Source organism: Pelecanus crispus, chromosome 9 (genome assembly GCF_030463565.1).
Source record: "Pelecanus crispus isolate bPelCri1 chromosome 9, bPelCri1.pri, whole genome shotgun sequence".
Taxonomy (NCBI): Eukaryota; Metazoa; Chordata; class Aves; order Pelecaniformes; family Pelecanidae; genus Pelecanus; species Pelecanus crispus.
Genome location: NC_134651.1, coordinates 12181462 through 12205994, shown reverse-complemented (window position 1 = coordinate 12205994; position 24533 = coordinate 12181462). Strand labels below are relative to the sequence as shown.

Below are 24533 nucleotides of genomic sequence, written 5' to 3'. Positions count from 1 at the left end.
TACAAAGGATGAGACTAACATAATTTACAGTATTGGTTCTGCACGACCATCGTTTGCCCGTGTTCAGAGACAGCCTCTATTCCCCAGTGCATCGCTGAGCAGATGGTCCTGTCTCTGAGGGTTCGGTCTGGTCTTGTCAGAGGAGAAAGCAAAATAACTGATGGGCAAAGGTCACAACCCATGTTGAGCTGGTCCCCAGGGTCACCGCCTACGGGAGTGTCTTCCACTGGATAGTTGGGGGGTTCTGCACCAAGAACTGTATGGAGGAAAACTAAAACAGCTCCAAAAAGCCCCATCTCAAACGTAGAAAAGTCTCACTCTGGAAGTGCTTACGAGAAGGTCGTCATCATAGAATTTGGTTTCTATAATAACATTACCACTGTGGAAGGAAAAGAGGAGAAAGAAGAGGTATTAGAAGAGTGCATGAACAGTAGAAAACAACTGTTTCTCTCAATGCTCTCACAAGCCTGGGCTAACATCTTACCCCCCGCAACACGAGCTTTGGTTTGGAGCCACGTGCAGTGAGCACTGTGTCCTGATCCAGGGGCCACCAGGGCTGAAGGATCTCTCCACTGCCCTCTTGCATGGAGCAGTTCCCCCCGTCCCTCCCTCGTCGCCCCCGTTCTGGGCACAGTACCACGCAGGCTGCAGAGAGTCCTCACAAACGTCTGCTCACTTCTATTGCTAAAAATAAACTAGCAGTCCCAGCACCTTCAGGCCCCTCTCTCTTGCAGTGAATTGTGAAAACCGATGGGAATGCTTTTTTTATTCCCCATCTCTGTCCTCTAGTGCTGAGCAAGCTACTCCAACCAACTTAAGTCATTTCCCTCAAGAAGTGCTTAAATGCAAACACACATGCATATTTTATACAAACTGCAATGGAGATGTAGATTTGGGTGTGACAAAAGCTCTGATGATTTAAGTTGCTGACTTTGAGATTTTGGTACTCAAAGGTAAGAACTTCAGGGTCACTACAACACCTGGACACCTGAGCAGTGTGATCTGACCCTGTCTAAATAACCTGGCTCTTGAAAATCAAAGCAGCACTTCCATCTCCACTGTGGCTCTTGGTGTCTGTAACACTGGCAAAGCTGAACCTGGCAAGAGCGTAAGGTTTTTGCCGTGGCGTGGACAATGCTTGAACTCAACTGTCAGAGAATGTTCCCAGTATGATATTCAGTCATCCTGGGAATCCTTTGCGCAGGGTGCCTTGGTTAGCACCAAATACCACATCTCCATTCTCTCCTGCTATGGAAACACTGAGACAAACATGAGGTCTTTGGGAATATCAGAAAGTGAGGGGCTGTCCAAGTCCTGGCAGCTGAAAAAAGCTGATTTCTTTGGGCCACAAAACCCCCTCTGGATTTCATTGGGCTGGTGATTCTACTGAAAAGCCTCAAGAATTACTTTAGGACACCTCTGTGAACAGGAGAGAGATCTGGGCTGCCCGCTACAAGTGGACAGACTCCAGGGAAAGAATGGGACACTGGAAAATCCTCAAGGTCACTTGACAACTGGACTCTCATGACTCCCAGTCCTCAAAATGCCTTGATTTCCTGAGATGGTCAAAACCAACTTGTCAGATGTCTTTGTTTCTTTACGCTGGTTCCCAAATCTGGCTCCTCCTGTACTGGCTGAAAGGCACTGGGAGCCGAGGATGTGTGTTCTGAGCAGATTGTGCCAGGGAGCACTATTTGAACACTGACGCTCTCTTCTGAGTCCTCTCTCTCTTTGAAACATGCTGTGAATAGAAATCAGTGACAGTAGTTCCCATCCTGGTGCCTTCTCTATGTGACTGGCTTTCCTCCAGACGAGGAACGAGAGGGAAAATGCTGGAGAGGAAGGTCTTCCAGAGGACACAGTGACCTTGCAGTGAGACTGGCTGCTCCCTGTCTGCCTCTTGTTGGCAGGAGGATTCCCATACCCTTCTGTCTCTGCTGGCAACATGCTCCTCATGTGCTTGCCAGCACCCATCTAGCACTGCAGGGAGGGTGGCTTTTTGTCAGTGATTACAGCTTCCCAGGGGCCTCCCTCAAGGAGCCTTTTCCGTCATCCCACTAAAGCCTGTGCCTTGCTGTCCACACTCAGAGCAATGCCCAGCACACATCATTCTGACACAAGTCCTAGGGATCGCTGACCTACTCAGAAGTCAATGTGCAAACAGCAGCCAGGACTAGACGTTTCTGAGGAAGGCATAGGAATCCCATTACAGGCGACTGTAAAATTACTGTTTCCTACCTGTTAGGGGTATTTTATCCCCAGATACAACTCCATATGACTAAATGCTTAGTTTATAATCCAATGTAAAAGACACAAAACTTGGCAAAATGGTACAGTGATGAAACAAACGCTAGAGCGGCTCCTATGGGTAATACATTGCATGAAAAACAACCACCTTGGACAAGAGTCAGTGATCAATAGCTGGATTTGAAAATGGCCCAAACATCCCTTTTTTTTTTTTTTTTTTCCTTTTTTTTTTCCCCCCTGGAGGTAAGGGTTATTAAGCCACAAAGCATTTTAAAATCCTTCCATGGTTCACCTTTCAAAAAAATTAAGCAACTCTAATAAAGGATCAGTTCCACTTTCTCCAAACTTTCATTGCTATATTAATGCAAATTGGACCTACGGGAAAGAAGGTAATGAGGTTGGCTTAGCCCCTTTTATCTCTCAACAGCTAACAGTAGTGAGGGTGATTCAGAGTTGTTAGAAGCTCCCTCTCTTCATTCCCACTGTGGCCCCCAAGGAAATGCCACACACTGCTTTTTCTTTGCCTGCTCTCAGATTCTGTAAGCCCAAGGCACTCACGTTAAAACGTTAGCTGGCATCATCTGTGATTCAGGTGCTGCCTCTATCAAGGACTGCCAAGTGTTTGTGGAGTTAGGAATCACAAAACCGAATTCAAAGAACCATTCTGCAAAGTAAAAAGAAGATCCAGAGGCATTTGAAAGAAGATAAAATCCACAAATGGTCCTTTTGCTTTTCACCTGACAGGCTGGGGAACTCCCTAAACTGTCCTGCTGGGCTGCCAACATTCTACATTTAAATTACTTTGTACAGCTTAAACTGCACTGAACCCTGCCCTCCTCTTAAAGCAGATACTCCCTTTCTAAAATAGCTGATGGTAATGATAAAGTCACACCACTTCCTTAGCATTCAGTGGAAATTTCATCACACCTAATTGGGAACAGGGAAACCACACTCCCATCTTGCAGACATCCCCCGGATCCAGTTGAGACTAAGTGTACAACTGGTTGCCCAAGAGACAAAGAGCTCAATGTTTTATCTCCCCCTCCTCCACCCCAGATTAAGAGCAATACTGCAGTGAGGGAGATCAGATGTGCAGCTATGGAGTCACACGGACAATACTCGGTGGCAGTGCTGTAACCAAAGCAAACCAGAGGCTCCTTTAGTCCGACCTCCAGTCTGGCAGTGGCCGGCACGAGGTGCTTCTGAGGAAGATGCATGAATCCCCGTAACGGGTGACTCTAAAATAACCTGTTTCCTTGCCTCAGGCAGCCTGCGGTGGATTTATGCCCTGAAGCATGATTACCCAGATTTTTTGCTTACATAACAAAGTGTTAATACACTTATGAAATGCTATCCCTAATACTGTGGCCCATTAGTCCTGACAAGATGAGTGCTTCAGTGCTACTCTGAAAAAATAAAATCACCACATTCAACCCATTTTAGTTTCTCTAATCCCTGCTGCACTGGGGGTCACTCCCTGGCTGCAGCAGGACTGCACACAGAGCAGATGCATACCTTCTAGACACTGCCCTTTGAAATAAACTTTCTGTTCCAGTCGGAATTTTTCCATTTGTTCTGCTGAGGAAAAGTTTAACTCCCGAGACACTGCTTTACATTTCAGGATTTTTTTAGGAACTCGAGCTGTGAAACAGATAAAGAAGCATTATTTGGACACAATAAAACAAACCCAGCTGCTTCAGGTGCTATTATAATATACTTTGAAGTAATGAGTAGTGCTAGTACAAGATCACAGCAGCAGGAGAAATGCAAAGACAAAGGACTTTGTTTTTACATTTGCAGGAGTAAAATCCAAGATGCAGATAGGTTAATTACCTTGCCCAGAGCCAGGAATGAGACTTGTGACAGAACCAGGGATGCAACACTGATCTCTCAGACTCCTGGTTCTTAGCTGTTTATTACTAAACCCCACAATTCTTCAAGTTGAAATATGAGATGCAACTTAAATTTTTACTTTAGGAAGTGTGCTGAAGATCACAAGCAGCCAAAGGGCTGCTTGGTACACCAAGCGCGGTAGCCCTTCTCACTTCTCCTTCCCTTTCAGACTGTGCATCCCCAGCAAACCACAAACGGCTACTTCTCAGCCCAGCAGCATTGTTTCAGCCGTCTCACATAGCTCTGAGAAGTCGTCCTGTAAAAGCATGCAAAATGTCTGTTCCTCAAACGTTGAAACCCACACAGGCAGTAAAGTCAATACCAAGCTAGAGACTAATTTGGCAATCCAAGGTATCTGGTCTCTTGCAATGGGTGAGACACCAACAGCAAGCGGCAAACTGTACCTGGTAGATACTGCATAAGGCTTTTTTTAGAGGTGGAGGAGTAAGAGAAGGGACAGTTTGGGAGCATTGATTAATATGCTGAAAGGTCGTAATCGGGAGAATACGAGGCGGGGGAGTCAGCATACTAAAAATCTCCCAAGCCCATCATACTTCAGTGGTGTGATTGTACATAATCCTTCCTGCATATTAGAAGATGTTTCATGTAAATTTATTGGAAATAAAGAAGGGAGGGAACACAGCTGGCATGTACTTTATGAGCCAAACTGTTCCTAAGTGGAAAACATATCAAAACATCCATGAGCAGACAGCAGGCTGCTGTTTAATAAAAGGAAGAGTCTACCAAAACCCAGGCAAATCCATCTAATGTAGAACAGTTTAATGGAGTAGGACCTTGATATGAAAACAAGCTAGAGAGCTGGAGGGTTAGGGAATGTAAACTACCATCCTATCCCATGGAGAAGTACACAGCCCACTGTTTGTTTTAAAAAAAAAAAAGGTAAAAAAAGAAAGTTAAAAGTGTAAGAGAAGAGTTTTAAATATAAAAGCTCTCTAATTATTTTTAGTCTTTTTTTTTTTCAGCATAGAAATCTGCATGGCACCATCCTTTACTGCCCTCACAAGTACAGACTACAGCCTGTCGTGAATAAACATCCCTTTGCAGTTAAGTGTAAAATGACTTCTGCAATTTAGTAATTACATTTCTTTCATCCCCAAGACAGACTGCTGAGAATGTTTGCTTTAATATTATAAAACTACAAAATAAAAGGTTACTTTTAATAAAAGTAGGACTGTGTAGTCTTTAAACCCCTGATCTAAGAGATTTTAATTGATATGTCTACCACCAAGCAGAAAATTTTAATTTAAATTCTTTATTTTAAGCTCACTTTGTTTTTATACCTCTTTTTTCCCATTAGAAAGATAGAAGAGAAAGAAGTTTGATTCTCATCTGTTAGGACCATTTTAAAACATGCTGAAATGCAGGTAAGCATATACGTTATCCTAAATTTTGTACTGCTTTTTGTTAACCTGAGGATATACTATACCTGCACATTTATTTAAGCATTTATGTACCTAACATACATTTAGTCAGACACTTAATTCTGATTAGATTAGAAAGTGACGAACGACACATTTCTTATTTACTAAGCAAGTCATTTTGGGTCCAACTGCATTTAGTTAGAAACTGTAATTCAATTAAAATATCTGTATCATTATGTTTCATATAGTTTAATAAAACTACTTTAAATATTTGGGATGTGTAAGAAAGCAAGCTATCTTAGCCAAACTTCTTTTATATTTCAAACTACATCTTTTCTTAGAAAATGAAAGGATTGTTTGTATTTCTTGAATGAAAGCTGGCTGTGGTGACTGTGAACAACACTGGGGATTCTACAAGTGCTAGACCTCAGCAGCTTACTCCAAGATTTTCTTGTATACTGGAAGAAACCAAACTTTATGGATTGGTGCCTCCCAGACTGCCTCCCAGTTTTGGATGCGCTGTTACTGAATTGAGCTGACTGGGTACATGGAAAAGCTCCTGCTGTCGGAAGCTGGTTTAGATGGTTAATTCCAGTTTCAGGTGCTCAGGCAGTGATTTTCACTACTTTCAGCAGGTTGGTGTTAAGACTTCGGCAGCAATCCAATACCACATTAATATTCTTTTAATTTAATCTAAGTGGTAATAGTGAGTTTAGGTAGTAATACAGTATCATGATTTGAAACTTAAGAGTTCATTTTTTAAAGAGACCTGTACTTAAATCAAATAGAAGTCCTTTTTTAAAAGCAAACAGAAGTCCTGTTTAAAGGAAATATATTTTATTTACTCTGCTATATATCTGATTCTTTGTTTGCTATGTCTAGACTGTGATTTGCCCTGAATGGCCACAGAACATACACACACACACAAGGACTATATAATGACTTTGAGACACACATGGCCTTAATTTTAAAACAATTATTCTGACTGTTTGCCCTCACTCTTTCTGTTGCAGGACTGTACCAGAACCCCATTTCCCCACACCTTAATTCATAGTCAGATAATCCTCCTTTGTTGGACACATCTTCCCCTTCTTAGCCCATTTATTGGGAATAATCTATCCATCTCAGCCTTCTTTTCTTGCTAAGCCATACAAGAATGGCTTTTTTCTTCTCTTCTCCTAACAAAGACCATCCTCCCATCCGTAATCCTTTCAGTGGCTTCTCCTAATAGCTCTTCTCTGCACCTGTTCCAGTTTGCAGTCATCCATCTTCTAGATGGATGACTGAACTGCACACCAGATAAGGTCTTAACAATTCCTTGTACAATGGGCATTAATCTCATGCTAGAGTATGCTTTAATTAATTCCCCAAGCTCCTCTGATGGAGGTGAGGGTTCCCGTTTTATATGTGAGGAAAACCTGAGACACAGTGAGGTGATATGATTTGCTAGAGTGAGAAAGATGGCAGGAGGGAAATGGGGCAGCACAACAAACCCTCACGAGACACAGCTCCAGCTGTTCTCTCTGCCCCAAAGCACGCATTTCTGTAGTTTGCACTGAACCAAGGCAGTGCAACAGTTTGTTGAGACAGAGTGAAGAGGATTCAAAGACTAGCCATGTGTCCAAGGAGAAGCTTTTGCAGCATAAAATCTGGGAAGACTGGGAATACTTTTGGCTGGTTTTCTTCTGATTTCTAAAGCCTGAATCCTCATTTCTCCTAGGTCTCCTGTTAGCTGCTATAGGCGTGCCAAAAGTTACAGTTATATCGAAAAGGCAAAGCATTGCTAGCCTGCAATTTAAGAAATGTAGTATTGAACTGATGAATTACTGCATTTCTTTTCAAAGTTGTATTTCCATTGCTTTCCTACAGGTGTATTTGAAAGTGCTGGAATGCTTTTCCTTAGTGTAGGTATCTTGTATGGTGAGCATGAGTAAATACATGTTAAGGCCTATTGGCAGAACTGTTTGCTGTTACCACTAGTATGAGAATGGGAGTACAGGTTAGCAAGGCTGAAGGAGACAAAGCTTGGAAAATGCTCTTAGTAACCACTGAGTCACAGCTTTGCTTTCCTCTAGCTCTGACCTGCAACCTCTATCCCTGGCATCAGGCCCCTCATAAGCTGAGACAACCTACTGCTGGTCCTAATAATGAACTCTTGTTATAAAGCAGATGAATGTTGACTGGGGACCAAATGAAGAGAAGGCAACTTGTTTCTCTTGCATCTTAAGCTGGCTTTGAAACCAGGTATATTGCTGGAAGACTACTGGACTCACAGTGTTTTGCCACAGATCTTCTGTATGCTCTCTGGACAGAGAAAGATCTTTACATGCTGCTTGCCTCCTTCAGACACAACAGATTTTCCAATTTATGGGAGAAGTAAGTCCTAGTAGTGCCAGGCATAACTCAGTCCTTGATGTTTAACCAAAAATACATCAATGTCACCAGCATAATTAAATGATCAAGTTCACTCCACTTACTGGAGATCAGCTATGGTACTCAGATAATAGAAAAGCCTTCAAAATTAATTCAGTGAGGTCAGACTCTTCACAGAGCAAAAGCAAAGCTCTTGGCAAGGGATGTTACCTATCACAGTGCTTTGTCACAAATGGGAAAGAGTAAGGGACAGTGAAGTCCTCTGTTACTCAGCAAGGACAGAAGTGGAAGGGCAACAGGCCTTTCTAGCAATAGTAGAGGGACAGAAGAGCAGAGTGTGTTCCACTTTAAAGCAGAGGTCAAATTTAGTGCAGGAGAATATTAGAGGACAGTTGTGGCCTGGCAAGGTAATAACTGCGTGTGCTTCTTCCCCACTGGTTCTCCATTTGACCTCTACCTTAACTAAACCCTGTTGTTATACTGAGAAAGGTCAATATATTTTTATACTTTTCATTTTGGAACCAACACTCGACCTAGCAAAGGTTGGCTACTCATTCCTTACCCAGATGTGCCCCCTGCTTAGCGTTGTTTAACTTGTCCCCTTTGCCAACCACTGATCCATTCCCACCCTTCTCGACGTGTCCCCAGGTTATTGTGGTGGAAGCCTCTGAAGGTGTGAAGTCACAGCCAGGACATCTGTCCTTCAAAGCAGGGTATGCTCGCAGCTCTGGTGAACCAGACATACAGCACCACCCAGCCCCAAAATGCACAGTAAGGCCACACAGTACCTTCATGCTCCACTCCAGGTACAGACAGATCTTCTGTTCCTTGCCAGAGGATTTTCCCTGTTTCTGCATCCCGAAGGTTCATCCAGTTTCTGATTGGGAAGCGATTAAGGAAAACAAGCTATCTACATCCCTAAACGCTGTGCCTACTATTCTTTGCTAAGCCCTGAAATAGGCTACTCCAGCTGAGTTTCAATCATGTTTTCTGATTCTCAGGAGGCCAAGGAAAAGAGATGCTTTTTCCCAGAAAATAAATGAACAAACCAACCCTTGACCAGAATGAATGCAACAAGAGTTGTATGGTCACAGATTTAGTTTTCACTTTAGACTGAAGCTTGTTAACCTCATTTATAATTTTCCATTGCTTCTAAAGGATAAAGGCAATGTCACTGTGCTGCAGAGAAGCAAGAACATTACTAACAATAACAGATAATTCTACGCAAACAATTGCTGTTCTCCAGCGTTTGAAAAATGCTAGAAAAAGAAGTGCTTCCTATATAACATTAGAAAAACACCCGATCAAGCTTGTTTTCCTAGTTTACAAAATATTAATATCAAGGGTTGTTCTATTGCTGTTGACCTGGTAACTGCCACTCACGGGAATTCTTCAGCTGCTGAGCACTAAGCAAAGAGAGATCCTCTCTTTTCACTCTCAGCAAGTGAGGCTGTGCTAGCTTTCAGAAAGCCCAGATCAGTGAATGAGTCATTAAAGTTATAGGCAAGTATGAAATACTCACATTTTCAAAGGGACAATTAATAATGATCTTAAGCACACCTTTGAGAAATCTCTCCCATAACATAACTCAGACATTGACACATCAGAACAAGGCACCTGCACACCTGCCCGATGCCATTTTGAACAGGGATATACCTGTCAGTGAGCCCGAGGCCCTGCAGCAGCCTCCTGCTCCACAGCTCACCAGAGCAGCTCTGAGGAGTCACCAGCACAAATGTAAGCAGCCTAAATAGAGCAGGATCTGTGAGCTAAGGCCACACAAACCAACACCTTTCCAGGTGTTTCCTTTTGCTGGTTTATGGCAGTGCAGCCTTTGTACTCAGTACTTCCTAGACAAGATACTGGAAACTATCTGGGAGAAGAGGAGAGACCAGCTGCTCAAGGAACTGACTGGGGAGGTAGAGTAACATAAGAGGGATAATATGGACCTTGACGAAGGTAAAAATAGGAGCTGTCAGAGATATGCATATTGAACTCATCCTCTAACATACGCAGTTTCCAGGCAGACTCACACAAACTCGTCACATTGATCAAATTTTTCCAGAGCTCCAGAGAAGAAACAGATGCTTCAGCAAATTTTGCATTACAGGGTAACATTTGTTTTAAAATTACGTGTGTGAAGGAGGTAAGGGAAGATGGCTGCTTCAGCGCAGATGTGAGGAGCCTTTCCCTTCCTGAAGTCTGGCCAGACTTTCCATGTCCCACTGAAAGGGCAAGGGGGAGGAGAAAGGTGGGAATGCATGCACACGTTCTGTTCACACAGGCATGGCCTTACAGCTTCCAAAACTTACCAACAACTTGGAGCACGGGAAGAGGGAGCATAGGGCAGTCTGCTCATGTCCTTCTAGACTTGTTCTATAACACATAATATCTACCACTTGTACTGGGATTAAGGCAGGAGGGAAAGGGGGAGAAGATGGAAAGCATCATCCCCGGAGGGCCCTATATGCCACCTCCATATCCTGGCAGGAAGCTGGAAAGTGGAGATCTCTCCCCAGCTACCAAACCAAGAGAGATGGGGGCTGTAGGCAGGCGAGTCAGAGAGAGAAAATGAGCAGCAGCATGGCAAGAAGAACCTGCAGCAGGGCTGGGCACTTCATGTGGTGCTGGCTGGAAAACTCAAAGTCCCCAGCCAATGCAACCCGCAGGATGGAACCGCCCCAACCATAATTTAAAATGTCCAAAAAAATCTACCATTTTTAGATACATCTTCCCACAGACAAACATACAAACTAGCCAGGGTGAAGCTATTTGCATAGAAAGCAGTGTGCAATCTATCAAATGCCATGTACGAGGGAAAAATAACAAATGAGACAATCTGAGCATCTCACTGACAAATTAATTTATCTTCACAACACCTTGCAATGCAAACACTCTTGACTATTAGCTGTACAGCAATTCAGTAAATCGGGCACTTGATTATCAAAAACCTATATTACCTTTAATAAATTATCCCCTTCAGAAATATTTACTTGCTATTTGTTCACTATCAATATCAGTGGGAATTATGAGCTCACAGGTCTGGCCATAGGCTGTGTAGTGCCTAACTGAGCAGTAGACAAGGACCTCTGAACTGGAGATGAAATGCTAACCAGAACAGCAAACCCAGCATTGCACAGGAACTGATCCAGCCTCCCAAGTGCTATACCAGTACTCTAACTAATGGATCATCTTCCTTTTTCCTTGCCATGCCTTGCCTTACCTTCCTGGCCCTCTTCCCTTATCAATTTTTGGAGTACTCTGAAATCACATTTTCCATTTTCAAAAGTATTACATTAGAAGTGCCCTTCAAAGAGTATACGTAGCCTCACAGCTTAATTATTATCCTTACTTGAAATACAGTTATAGAGTGATAGTGACCTATTATTTCTGGTGAGAGAATACACTGCTGTAGACTACTGACATCTGTCGCCTCTCCCTATAAGGATTTATCTCTCAATTCAGTCCAAGAGAGATGATACAAGTTATGTTGCCGTGCTGGACAATGCTAGATATGTTAACATTTGGGGCATTAGACGTCTATAAAGTGCTATCAGACTTTATTCTGTATTGATGTTCCACTGTAAGAGTAAATCCATGCAGTACAGCCTGCCCCATGCTTTGTATTCTCACTGTCAAATTAAAGATGAAGAATAAACAAAAAGCTCCATGCTGATGAGAGCATACAGGTCAGCAATGCATGCCACAGTTCCTAGAAAATATCTTGTATTTAAACAATCTGGACATTGCTAACCCACGTAAATTCCATATCAAATGAATAAAGGTTTAGTGTCAGTGTAGCCAAAGGCTTTCTGGCCTAGCCAGAAGCATGTGCAGGTTCAGGACACACTTTTCCAACTTCTGCAAATAAAAAAATGAAATCAACCTGCTATTCAGAGTGTATACACAGAGTTAAAACATGTGGATCCAGACACATTTTAAGGGATCAGAATACTCTAGCCAGTTCATTAAGTTTTTTCCCAGTAACTAAGCATTATTAAAAGGGAAGAACAAATCATCAAATCTTAAAAGTGCACACACACAATCCTCTTCTACTGGAAAAAACACTTCACATTCAAGAGATTTGTTCTTTTAAAAAAATAAATGTTTAAAAAGAAACAGGCATCTGAAAAAAATTTCCTAAGTCACAACTGAGATCATTTATAAAACTTAAGTGTAATGGAATTAAAAAAAAAAAAAGGCAAAACCCATCACAAGTGATTTTTTGGCAAGGGAATACCTGACAAAGCAGCAGCTGTACTGCTTACCTAGTTAGCAGCTTATCACACTATTTCTGTCATCTTAGATAGAAAGGCTGGTATTAGGACATACCCCAGAGTGAAGAAAATGGAGATCTTGAACCAAACCCACACACACTGTTATCTTCTAATGTGTTTAATTGGTTTAAGATTCTTCCATCCCAGCATGAGAGAGATTGTTACTAAAAATAAAAAGTGCTCCATCTTCCGAGCAGCAGTGGAGACCTGCAGGCAGGATGAAGAGGGCATTTTAAGTATTATTGAAAAGGAGAAAGTAAATTAATATAGGTTTAACACAATTACTCTTTTCGAAGAGGCTCATGTCAAGCCACCTGGCAGGGGTAGCTAAGGAGAGCAAGTAGAGAGGCAGGCAGTTATAGCTTTGTGAAGTTAATATATATATGAAAAAAAAGGAAGAACAATAGTATAGTCCTAATTCAGCTTCTCATTCTAAAATCACAAGAGCAGTCCTACACCATTAAATTTTTATTCTCCTGGATTTTGGGTTTTTCTGTAGGAAACAATGTCTGATTTAAGACTCATTAGATCAAATACTCTTCAATCCTGAAGGCAAGAAAGCATTAGGTAGAACAGCAGAAGGAAGGGTGTACTGTTGATCTATTTATATTTCACCACTTATTGGGTCAGCAAAGTCTTACATAAAAGGTTTGTAGTAGCTGGAATTTGACTTGCTTTATATACATGACATGAATTAGCTTCCTCACAGGCCTACTTTGCTTAGCCTGATGAAGGGAAACAGTTTGTGAATTTCTAAACCCAAGTTTTGTTGTCTTGAATACCTCTGATCTCAGAACAGAAAGTTTTTCTTTCTTGTATCTGTCATAGACATCACTTCTTTCAAACAAATCAAAATATGCATACTTATCTTTCAGTGCTTTAGCATTGCAAAAGATTCCTATGTATTACCACACTGGTAATTAAGAATAACCTTGAAGGAAGAGAATGAGTACAAACAAAATTAATCATTAAAGTAGTATGGAGTTAAAGAAGTTCCGCCCCAATCTCCCTGACTATTTTTTGTATGTTGTAAATTTTAGCACTTTTAGAATATCTCAAAGGCTGCAGCAAACAGTAGGTGTCATTTGTTCCATTAAAATGGTCCATTTTTCATTTTATTCCTTGCTGTCTATGCCATTCTAAAACCTTAGGAACTGCTGCACTCTTATCTTTCATAATAAAAGCAAGCCTAATGTTCATAACTGCTCCTGGAAGGGAAGGTCTTTCATCACTTTTGCCAGCTTTTTTTTTTTTTTTTTTGTACATGAAATGCAACATTAAGAACAGTTCACTACATGACAGGTGCAAACAGGATCTCAACAATTACATGTTAATAAGAATTGTCCTATGGGATAAGTGACTGAGAGAAGGTGGAGAAGGTGGAGCTGAAAGCCCTGAACAATTCAGACTTACATTCTGTTGCAGACCCAGAAAAGCTTCTGATCTGAACTGCCCAGCTTTCACTCCTGATTTTACATTGTCTGTCGTGAAAAGCAGACACAACCAGGCACCCATGACATGAGCGAGCATGTTACTTTAAAGAATGTTAGAGGTAAGTGAAGATCAACCTTTACGGATTATATTTTTATCAGACATATTTTCCCAGAATAATATTTGCAAGTCAGTTGTTTCAATCCAGTCTGAGGAGTAAGGACCAAAATAAGTTACGCAAAATAACTACCAAACTACAGGATTACGAAGCAGACCACCCAAACGGCCTTATGCTTCTACTCCACTCATGCCATTCCTCCTCTAATCTTTCCAATCTCTAATTTTTTATTACAACTCCCAAATCCCTCTTCCACAGAACTCTTAACTGTGTGCTTAAATTTAAGCATATGCACAGACATTCTGCTCGAATCAGGTCCTTGAGTTCACTCTGCTAGCACTCAAGAGAAATGCTGCTGTCTTTGGTGTTTAATAAACCACAAGTATACATGTTGGCAGTATGTTAAGAGAAAAGAGTCTTTCCCCTAGCGTAAGGCTGAAATTCAGTGCAAAATCGTATCTGAGGGAACTGAATGAGCGTCCATCCATTCTGTCGAGTAACAGAAGTACCAAAACAAACACACAAAATGGAAGCTATTCCTCAAACATTACTGGAGCCTTTGGGTATAGCACTGTCAACTTCTCCTGCTTTCAGACAGCAGCACACTCTCTTGGGTTCCAGATTAGCCAGAAAGTGTGCTACAACAGCTCTTACAGGAGCAGGTATTTTTTAAAACTCTGCTCTTATAAAGCAACTTTCCTGGAGTGACGCACGAGATATGGGTTACTGTGCTTCTCCAAATGACAGGAGGTCCTGGGTACTGGAAAGGTGCTCTATTAAATCCTCAAATGGAAGGAAGCCAATTATCCTTTCAAAGCACTCCTGACACTCCTGTACTGACTGTAAAAGAGCCTGCTTTTAAAGTCTCCTGCACAGAACAAATTGCTGTGCAACAGAAGCCAGGGAGATCCACAGATTAATGTGAACCACATGACAAAATGCAGCAAAAGTCCTCAGCAACCAACAAAGTAATTTCACAGCAAATTATGTAATCAGAGGGATATATTTAACAGCTATAGCATCATAGCAAAAAAACCAACACAATATCATATACTCATATACTTTGTACTTCCCTTATTACTTTCCCCCTTATATCTTTGCTTGCAGATGCCATCTATATGCATCTTATATCACCACATATTTTCATCTAACATCAGACGGTCCTGGATTAAGCTGTTCTTGGCCTGTACTTGGAAAGACAGTCACACATACTGCTGAACACCATGTCAACCTTACCTTCATTGTAATAGAAAATTATGCTAATAGGACAGAAGTTAATATCGCTACATTATATTATATTAAGTAGACCCCAGATCATTTCTGCTACGCAGCAAGGTTGGTTCTGTTGTTAAGCTACAGTATTCATTGCTACATGTCACATTCTCCCTGTAGGAACTTAACAAAGACACTCTCTGCACCTTGGGTACTGTTTTGAAGATGAGCTGTGTTCCCACCATGAAAGTATTTCCTGCTTGAACCTCTTTTTATATATTATCTTAGCAGGACTCACATTGAGGCACACTGCAAAAGCCTACAACAAAAATGCAGCATAGGTCAATTTGTAGTCAGATCAGCTGCAAAGAGATGCTAATCAGACTAGAGAAATAGAGAAGCCATTTAACTTGGCATACTCTGGAAATGCAGTAAAACCACGTCCAACATTTGCTAATAAAAATTTTATGCAGACTATCCAGTTTAACATCTGTGCCTTTCAAAGAGGTTAGGTTGAATAATACAATTCTTATTCACTATTTTCATCAAATTGGACAATTAACATACATCTCTATTCCATAGCATCCTAGTGACGTCACATAGCAGAATAAGGCACAGAGTTTGCTTTCAGTTAGTTTACATTTAATTTTCACTCTTGTCGATTTACTGTCTGAAAATATTCAGGGTGAAATCTCTCCAAATCTTAAATATTTAAACCAGAATTGGTGACACCTGTAGTAGGCTTAACAAAAGCAGGCACTTGTACAAAAACAATGAAGAGGGAGAGCTCCTAGCCTCTGGAAAGAAGTGTTCAGCATGGGCAGGCAGGGTGGGAGAATGTGTTTGGTTTCTTCGGTAATACACAGCAATATTGCAAACTAAGCCAGGCTTCCATTTCACTGACTTTTCTTCTCTTCCTCAAACCAAAGGAGCAAGAAACAAATGGATGTACATTTTGAAGGGAAGAGTTACAGACCTACTGAGATGAAGCTAAGGGTCATCAGGAGGGAAAAAGGTAAAAAAGAATAAATTACAGTGGTTTGCAAACAGCTGAACTAGGGACAGATATAGACACTGTTGCTTCAAGATTTACCTCTCTGTGCAGAGTCAAATCTTGTAGAAGCTTAACTCCCTTACAAATTCCAGCAATTTTTGTCACTGCTGAGCAATAGGAACCAATTCAGGCATTTGCAAGCAACCTGTGATTTCTTCAGATGAAAGCAACAATATGTGACATACCCCAGCAGCTCCTGCCTGCAGCAGCAGAGAAGTCTGTCTTGTTACCCCAACGTACCAGCAAAGGCCACTAGACAACGCTTCCGGAGTGCGAGCTAGGCACTTCTCTAGGAACTAAACTCAGCCTAAAAAGTTTAACCGCTTCTAAGCTGCGAAAGAAAACACCTAAGATTTGAGATCCCTAACAATGAAAGTTAAAGCAAAAACTTTGGTTTTGCACTTGTGGTACAATGTTGTTTAAAGTGGGAATAAGCTCCAAATCAAATCTACACACACAAATCGCCAGCTTATGGGGCAGGTTCTCCTGTCAGAGGGAGCAAGCTGCTTTCTGTGCCAGATCTGTGGAAGTGCGTTGTTTGCTACTATTAGAAATGTGTTTTGTTTCCTCTAGAAACAGATGTTAAAATAGTTCCTAGAACCAGATAACAGTGCCAAAATAAAAGCAATCTGAAGCAATGTAGTGGTTTTATGCTGCTTTCTGCTGCCTATGTTTTTTAGGCTTTTCTTTGGCTTCTCTGAATAGGCTTGACAGAATTCCTTTATACCAATGCCTCAGCAGGAAAAACAACATACGATCACATCTGGAGATTGCTTTACATCCTAGGTAGTAAAACAATCAATAACTTCGAAAAACTCATCATTGCTTGCAGGACCATCTCAGAAGCATGAATTGCACAAAGAAAATTGTTTTCTTTTTTCCAGTTCAACAACGCTCAACTCCTCCCCGTCTTCCCTGCATTTTAAATGGATCTAAAAAATTAGCATGTTAGAAAAGCTTGAGCTCATGCTAAGAACCCTTTGAATATTAACATAATTAATGTCATCAGTAATACTGAGTTTGCAGAAACAGCAGGTGAATCAATGGGAATGATGTATTCATCCGAGAAAAGAATGTGACCTTTAAAATCCATAGGGCTTTATCAGAATGCAATTTTAAAGTGGGTTGCCTGTAGCTCAGTGGAAAGAACAAAACTGAATGTAACTAAGGAGAAAGCTAACAGAGACACCACATACACAGGGGAAACTAGAAGTACGACTGAAACATAAAACACTGGGACCTCCTTACAGAAAGTGCCCCACCTGTATATCAAAAGGTGAGGCAGCTCACAAGACAGCTTGAGAAGCCACTCCAAGGAACGCTAGGATGAGGGAGAGGCAATTAAAAGAAGAATATTCCTGCAATTTAAATCTGGCTGGATAGAGATTTTTTTATCCAGAATGCTTAAAATTAAGCTAAATGCTTTAAACCCCAAAACAATTTGGAATAAAAAGTGTGCGATTCAGTTTGCCCACTTTTTAATTTTAGCACATCAAACAATTTGCCTTTCTGCAAGTGAACGCTGAAAGTGATTCAGCGATTGAAACAACTTCATTTCATCTTAACTACTTCAGAACATTCAATCATTTCAACACAGCTGAACTATTATGATAATATTTCAAGGTTCTCAGCAATAAGTGAACTAGAGGGAGTTTCATGGAAATAATCTATCAAGGGGTTCTGGTGAATAACTTCATTTTCATAGATGAGGTTGTAACCAGAAGCCCTCAGAGGAATTTACCTCCCTGTAAATCATTACGGCCTATTGTTCTTTACAGAGTAGAAATGCAGGCTGTCACGACAGTCATGCAACAAAATTAGCTTTAATGGAATGAGGTATTTTGAACCTTGATATGCCTCTTTCTTTTATACCATTATTCAACTGTTTTAAAATATGCATTATATTGGCTTGCTTATAAAGGAAAGCTTGGCTTGATTTCATGTCATTTTTGCAACACTGTAGGAGTGGATTTTTTTTTCACATGTCTAAAAGGATCTTCACACTTCTCCATACTGACAGGGCACAGACCCGAGCAGACGGACAAAGACTTCTTTGACCAAATTTTTAAATGGGATAAACATGGCTGCTTAGCTCGTGTTTTCATATAGTTTCACTTGAATGACTTATAGCCTTGGGTGAAGTGTGGAAAAAAAACCCCAAACCTAAAAGGCTTTAAAAAGGCAGTTTTATATAGCACTGTTTGTGGCCAGTCGATGCCTTTGTTCCTTGAAGGCCTCTGCAATAATTTCTCTATTGAGCAAAGTGATGTTTATTGAAAATGGCACAGCTGAGCATCAGCAGGTTCCCCTGCTGTTCGGTTTATCTATCCTCTGAACTCCAAGCAACATCTCAGTCTGAAAGTGTCCCCCTGGTAAAATAAGCAACTGAAAACACAAAAAGCCTAGATGACTTCCAACTGCCAGTGCTTATGTTGTGACTATGTGCTTTTTCCCGCATTAATGTTTAATTTCTTTTTTTCTCCTTTGCCTCATGTCTCTACTTACAGAGCTCTCTAGCACACCAGCCTATTGAACTCCAGAGACTACTTCCAATAACCCATAGATTTATCAAATTCATGTATTTTAGAAGAATATGTAATTTTCTTGAGGTATTAATACATCATGTACTTCTAAGAACAGATCTGCAGATTGGAAGTTGATGAGATGGGGCTTTGGCACGAACTCATTCACTGCACTACCAGTTTGCACAGCTTCATACTGTCACTATCATCTACCTTGGTCTACCCCAGACAGGAGATGAATCCTATAATTTAACTAGAAAGATAGGATGTCCCACTGGATAGGCAATATGCTACAGCTCAGTGACTAATAACTTAATTCCTAGTACTACGCTGTGCTTCGAAAACTTCAAATCATGTTCTCAAAGTAGCTTTTTAATAACTGCATATCATAGAAACTGGGCAATAAGCATGAAGACTTGCCCACAGCCACACAATGAATCAGTAAGAGAAGAGGAAAGGGATCTCAGAAGGTGTTTGGCTTCAAATCTCATGCTTCAATAGACAATACTGCCTCACTCTTTAGACAGCCAGGAACTGTGCTCTCTAGCTAATGGAAACTCTTACTCTAACTTGGAGTGACTTTGCAGTAGCACAGATTGCTGCAATCATGCTACGGAGCCGGTGCCAGTAGTTCCTTTCCCTCCGTGTTTTTCTTGCTGTTGGTGGTTTCTCATTCACCCTAACTAGAAAGCAGGGTGGTTCTGAATCATTGCCAAGCGTTACTAATGGAAGTGGGGGACAGGAAGGAAATAAAGATGACTGGTTGCAGAATTAGAAGTACTTTTTAGTGTCTAAAATGGCATATTAAAGCAGGACAAAAAATAGATGTATTAGCTCTGAAAATAGAAGCAAAATGCTTCTAGCTAGAAAAATGAGTAAACCTCTGAAACTTATCAATAATAGTCTTGTTCATTAAGACAACTTAAAACCACCAGGTATATAAAATAAGAGAGTCATGGGGGAAAGTACCAAATTTGTTCCTCTCTTGGTTCATTTTAATTCAAACAGAGTTCCCATGAAAATGCTTAATTTCCTTTTCTTTTTCCTTTTTAACTCTGGAGACTCAAGCATATTTTGAGCTCAGACAAAGTGCTTCAATGAAGTCCATATATGGGTCATGCTTAATACCACAGGTTGTTTCCTTGTTCATTTAAGACAAGTAGTCAGCTAAGTTAAAAAATCTACCACACTCTAAAAATTAGAGATGCTCCTGATACATGGTTCTTAACATGCTTTTATACACAAGGCTTTCTTCCACAAAATTTCATTAGGTATAAAAGGAAGTCCAGTGAATGAGGGGAAACACAGCACTTTTTCATGTATTCAAATTGTCCTCAAAATTGCCAGCTCCAGGAACTGTAGCAATAATTTTGCAAAATGTAGTCAGCAGTTAATCTGAAAAGACAAAGTCTTAGGACAAACGCTATGGCTGTTCATTGCTGGCAGGGATAGGCAGGCACCATTTTGTACAAAGTGACCATCCATTTTGTACAGAATGACATTCAGAGATTACCAGCTAAAGGACTCTTAAGAGCTGAACCAATATAAACATATTTTAAGTCCAAACAGCCTGTTACCGCCTTCACTACATCGGGACTCTCAGCATCAGACTTCTTGAACATGGGCAGTCAGTGGTCAAGCCATTAGTCTAAATTTCAGAGAAAATGTGCAGTCTTGAAGCTATTTGGTTAAAATACTAAAAATAAACTCTCCGTGCTAGGCAGAACTATGTTTCCAAAATGAATGCCACTGGACCAGCCCTATTACAAGGATCCACGAATGGACACGTAACGTTGAGATACTCCCTTACACTGTTTTGTAATGGAACTGTATTTTGGGACTAGCTGTTCCCGTACCCAATGAAGCTTCCCAGAGTTGGATTGCAAGCAGGCAGCCACTACAGGGAAGTGTCCACCCTGTTGCATCTTGCCTTGTTTCCTTTGTTGATTACATTCTTTCAGAATCTGTTGGGATCAGAGCAGAACAAGGTCTGAGCAGTCCTGGAATAAAAAAACTTCTGGAAAAAAGCAGTAAGTTCCAGCAGCAAGCTTTTCCTAACTTAACTTTGCTTAAAAAAGTTTCCAGTAGCTCCAGCCTCACCAGATCCAGCTGGGAATGGGCAAGGACTCGTTTTTTCACTCATACTTGTATTGGTTTTATGTAATCTATTAACAAATACAGCTTAACATTTTAGTGGGAAATCCTTCAAATCTTAGGTATCTACCTGTAGTTGAACTCCTAAACATCAGGCTGCCATTTTTCCTTTCACAAAATCCCATGCAGAAACATTTCTATTTGTCTTCATGGATCTCCTCTATTTGTGAAGGATGTCTGAACCGATCTGATCAGATTGCTCCACATAGGACAACTATAAGGAGAAACAGCAGACCTGTTAGCAAAGATGCACACTGTGACTATACAGCTGGCACCCAGATGGAGATAATCAGCCTGGATGGGTCTGGCAGCCCCTACCCAGAACAACTCCGGTGTTTTAGCACTGCACACCTCAGCACCATAGGCCAGGAATACAGGCTAATGATAACAAGACAGGTCTGCACACAGCCAGCCGAGATCTAGCAGACCTTCACATGTTCAAGCTCCCTGCTGAGCCTCACCTATGAAATTTTGAGCTGCTTCGCACTTTGGGAGTCACTGCACTTGTCCGCTCTCTCTACCACAGCAATAACTTCTTGCAAAAAATGTTCGCTACTTAGTTGCACAAATAGGTAAAGCAACATTTCAGAAAAGGAGGCAGATGTACTTAGGAAAGCCTCAAATGAGCTGGTTAGATACCCAGCAAAATGGTAACTGAATCTTACTTAAAGTTAGAAGAAACAAAACTATGGGGAAGCCAGTTTGTGTGGAGTGCATTTTAGTTCAACCAAGATGAGCTGCTTGGCTTCCTAACACTTGTTCTATTTATTCCTCTACTACAATCTTCTCAGTGTGACGTCTTTAACGAGGAGATCACAACATCCTCTATACTGGCCAGGGAGATTAAGCAACACACACGAGAAAGCAGGAGTCTTGAACCCAAAATCTATGCTGGTTTGCCATAAAGATTTGACATTTAAGTGACTTAATAATGTTAATCTTCCACTAATACCAGACTGTTGTTATGAGTAGGTATTACAGGATAAAAACAAACCATTTCCTTTTGAAAATATATTTCTTTATCACTATATAAAAGATGTCTGCTGATTTTCCCTAGGCTATCTTATGTTCCTGGGAGATTTGCATTTAATGGTGGATTTGCCCATACCTAGCCGGCACTTAGACCACAAGCTAGGGAACAATGGGTTTGTTTTTCATTTTCATAAAGCAAAATAAACACACTATTCCCTACTAGGATGTCAACTGATATACAATCAGAGCAAAGTTCATCTATTTTTGAACGGACCAGTAACAGATTTTGTAGTATTTCTTTACAATATTCATTGGTATAACATGAATAGCAAGAACATAATGGAATGTAATGGAAGTAATTAACCTCTCGTTTCTACATTCATATTCATAAAAGACTGCTTTAGGGTGAGAAGTGGGAAGAGAGAAAAGAAAATCACGGTTGAAACAAAAAGACAGAATTTGTCTCTTGTCAGTAGTCTGGCCAAACTACAAAGCAAGTACACACAGCAGAAAAAAATTAAGTTTTTTTTAATAGAAAAAACTAACCAACATTCTTAGCTAGAACTGCGTAGCTGAATGCTTAGATGGGTGGCATCTGAACAGCCTTTCATTTAAGTAAGTCTGCTTTAATTGCTTATTTTCTACCTTTTTCCATTGTAAGACAAACAAAGATGCCATCGAGGATGCATCTCCCCTGATAAGGCGATCAGAACATGAGCCTGCAATTACAGTAATATTTTGCATAACAGCTTCCCTTATATTTATTAATCCTAAAGAGCTCTAATTTCAAAACATACTATTTTGCTATGCTGCCACCCTCAACAGTGCAAAAATTCTTCTGGATTCTTTGTGCCTGTACTCCAAGCTGCTCAACTGGGCTTCCTCTCTTTAGAGAACCTTTATTTATTCCATTTCCAAGGATAAAAAACACACGGTATGGTAGCATCACTGAATGTCTAGCAGTTCAACACCTGGGTCTTCATACTGCCATTCCTTTGGACTGCTGCCCATGTCAAAGATTAGCACCACGTAGTTCACACAGACAGGATGCACATACTACCTAGACATCTATGTTTGTAAAGCCTCCTATCAATCATTCCTGTACTACCACAAATTAACATTAAGTAGGTGATTAGAGCATTCACAAAGGAAACAGTCCTGCTAGCTTGGTTACCTCTCAGATGGATACTGTTTACTCAAGAATTTTACTGTAATCCCTGTTGGCAAAAAATATTCCACACAGAACAAATATATATTCCATCTTTTAGTGGAATCCTTTTTCTCAGTCTTCATTTAAAAAAAAAAACAAAACAACAAACCCCAAAACTTGTAGCAGTTGCAGACCCACAAATTCTGCAAAATAAGGGGGAGACACATGTGAGTCCTCCTAGACTGAACTGTATGCCCCTTAAATATCCTTTGGAGAAACACTGTTCTGTGGAGAACTATTGGTAAGAGAAGTAAGGTGCCTTCTGTGAAAATGTTCTCACACAGATGCACGTACAAAGAGAAGAGAGAAGAAACAGGTTATTTACCACAGAAGCAGCTGTCTCCTTCCTCTCTACCAAAGTACCCCTACTGATACAGAGCAGAGAATGGAGGAATGCATTAGCGTGTGAGATAGTGGAAATCTGGATAGGAAAATCAGCAGTTGTCTTCAATAGTTTAGTCCCAGTATTCTTTTCAGTTGAACTAAACAACTTGCCCATTCAAACTCTAAATCATTAAAAAGAGCTAATTTCAAGAACAAATCTCTTTACAACCCTACTTTAGTTCAATGATGAAAAAAGGTGCAGTAAGTATGTCCAGTGACACATAATTTGTCGACATACTTACACATTGAACATGTCCTAAAGGAGATGGGTCTTGAAAACAGAACACATGTTTTTAACCCTAGTTGAGTTAGCGATGCTTTAGGTTTGAAAACCTCTTAGTTTCCCGGATAATTTTTACCTAGTATTACCTATACATTTCAGATTAAGTTTTATACTTAATCTTTATTTAAGGTATCAGTGGGAACATTGCTTCCTGTTAAATTTTTGGTGTAATACAGTAAATTGATTCACCCCATTAAAATGGTAAGAAAAGGATTCTACTTATTGGAGCTGTAACTAAAACAATAGAGCCTTAACAAGAAGCAATGCTTCCACCTATGAAGAAAAATAACAGATCTTGAAAGCAATCTCAGAAGCCTCCTGCAGAACTCCTGAGATTCCAGAATTCCTTAAATGTAAATTCCAGAATCTCACAGCTTCAATAGTAAGATTATTCTGTGTCACCTGTTATAAGTAAAGCTTTCTTCAGTCATCCTCTCTGGACTAATATTAAAGCACTTCTTCAGGTCTACAAGAAAAACTAGATTCCATTTGCCCATCTACAAAGACTATTGGGATACTTTTTCTTCTGAAGTTCAGCACTATATCCACAAACATTTCTATAGCTGATAAAAACTACTATAGACAAAATAAATAATATTAACTTATTGGCAAAGCAATCCTAATCAATATTGCTGAACACTGATTTCTTCTCTCAGTAGCAAGCAGCATGAAGAAATCTGAGCCCAGGGCAGTGAATACAGAGGCTCAGAGATCAACTGTATGGGATCAGGTCTGTTAAGGCCTCCCTGGGACTTAACATTTACTCTGCTGGGTCAATCTTCCTTGATTCAGGCATTGATTAAATCCCAATAGAAAGAGATGAGAAAGTGATATCCACCTGCTTCTGCACAGCAATTCACTTGACACCTGTGATTTTGTTTGGACACAACAAGGTCTTTTAACTCCATGGCTTATCTGTAAAAGATGGCACTGATGATGTTAGTTTGGAGAACTGCTTCTGTATCTCCTAAGACCTCTGATAAGTAAGTTTGCCTTCACCTTCTCTTTTAAAGGGTACTAG

At 40.6% G+C, this 24533-nt stretch overlaps 1 protein-coding gene across 1 annotated transcript in view; it reads right to left on the bottom strand.

Moving 5' to 3' along the window:
- Positions 1 to 245: 245 nt before the first annotated feature.
- Positions 246 to 24533, bottom strand: part of PDE6D (phosphodiesterase 6D) — a 39314-nt gene continuing 15026 nt past the window's right edge. The window contains exons 2-5 of the mRNA XM_075716842.1: positions 8684 to 8772; positions 3763 to 3888; positions 2806 to 2911; positions 246 to 379 (exon numbers count right to left, since the gene is read on the bottom strand). Coding sequence (XP_075572957.1) covers positions 298 to 379; positions 2806 to 2911; positions 3763 to 3888; positions 8684 to 8772 — 403 coding nt within the window. The 3' untranslated portion in view covers positions 246 to 297. The remainder of the gene's footprint in view (positions 380 to 2805; positions 2912 to 3762; positions 3889 to 8683; positions 8773 to 24533) is intronic.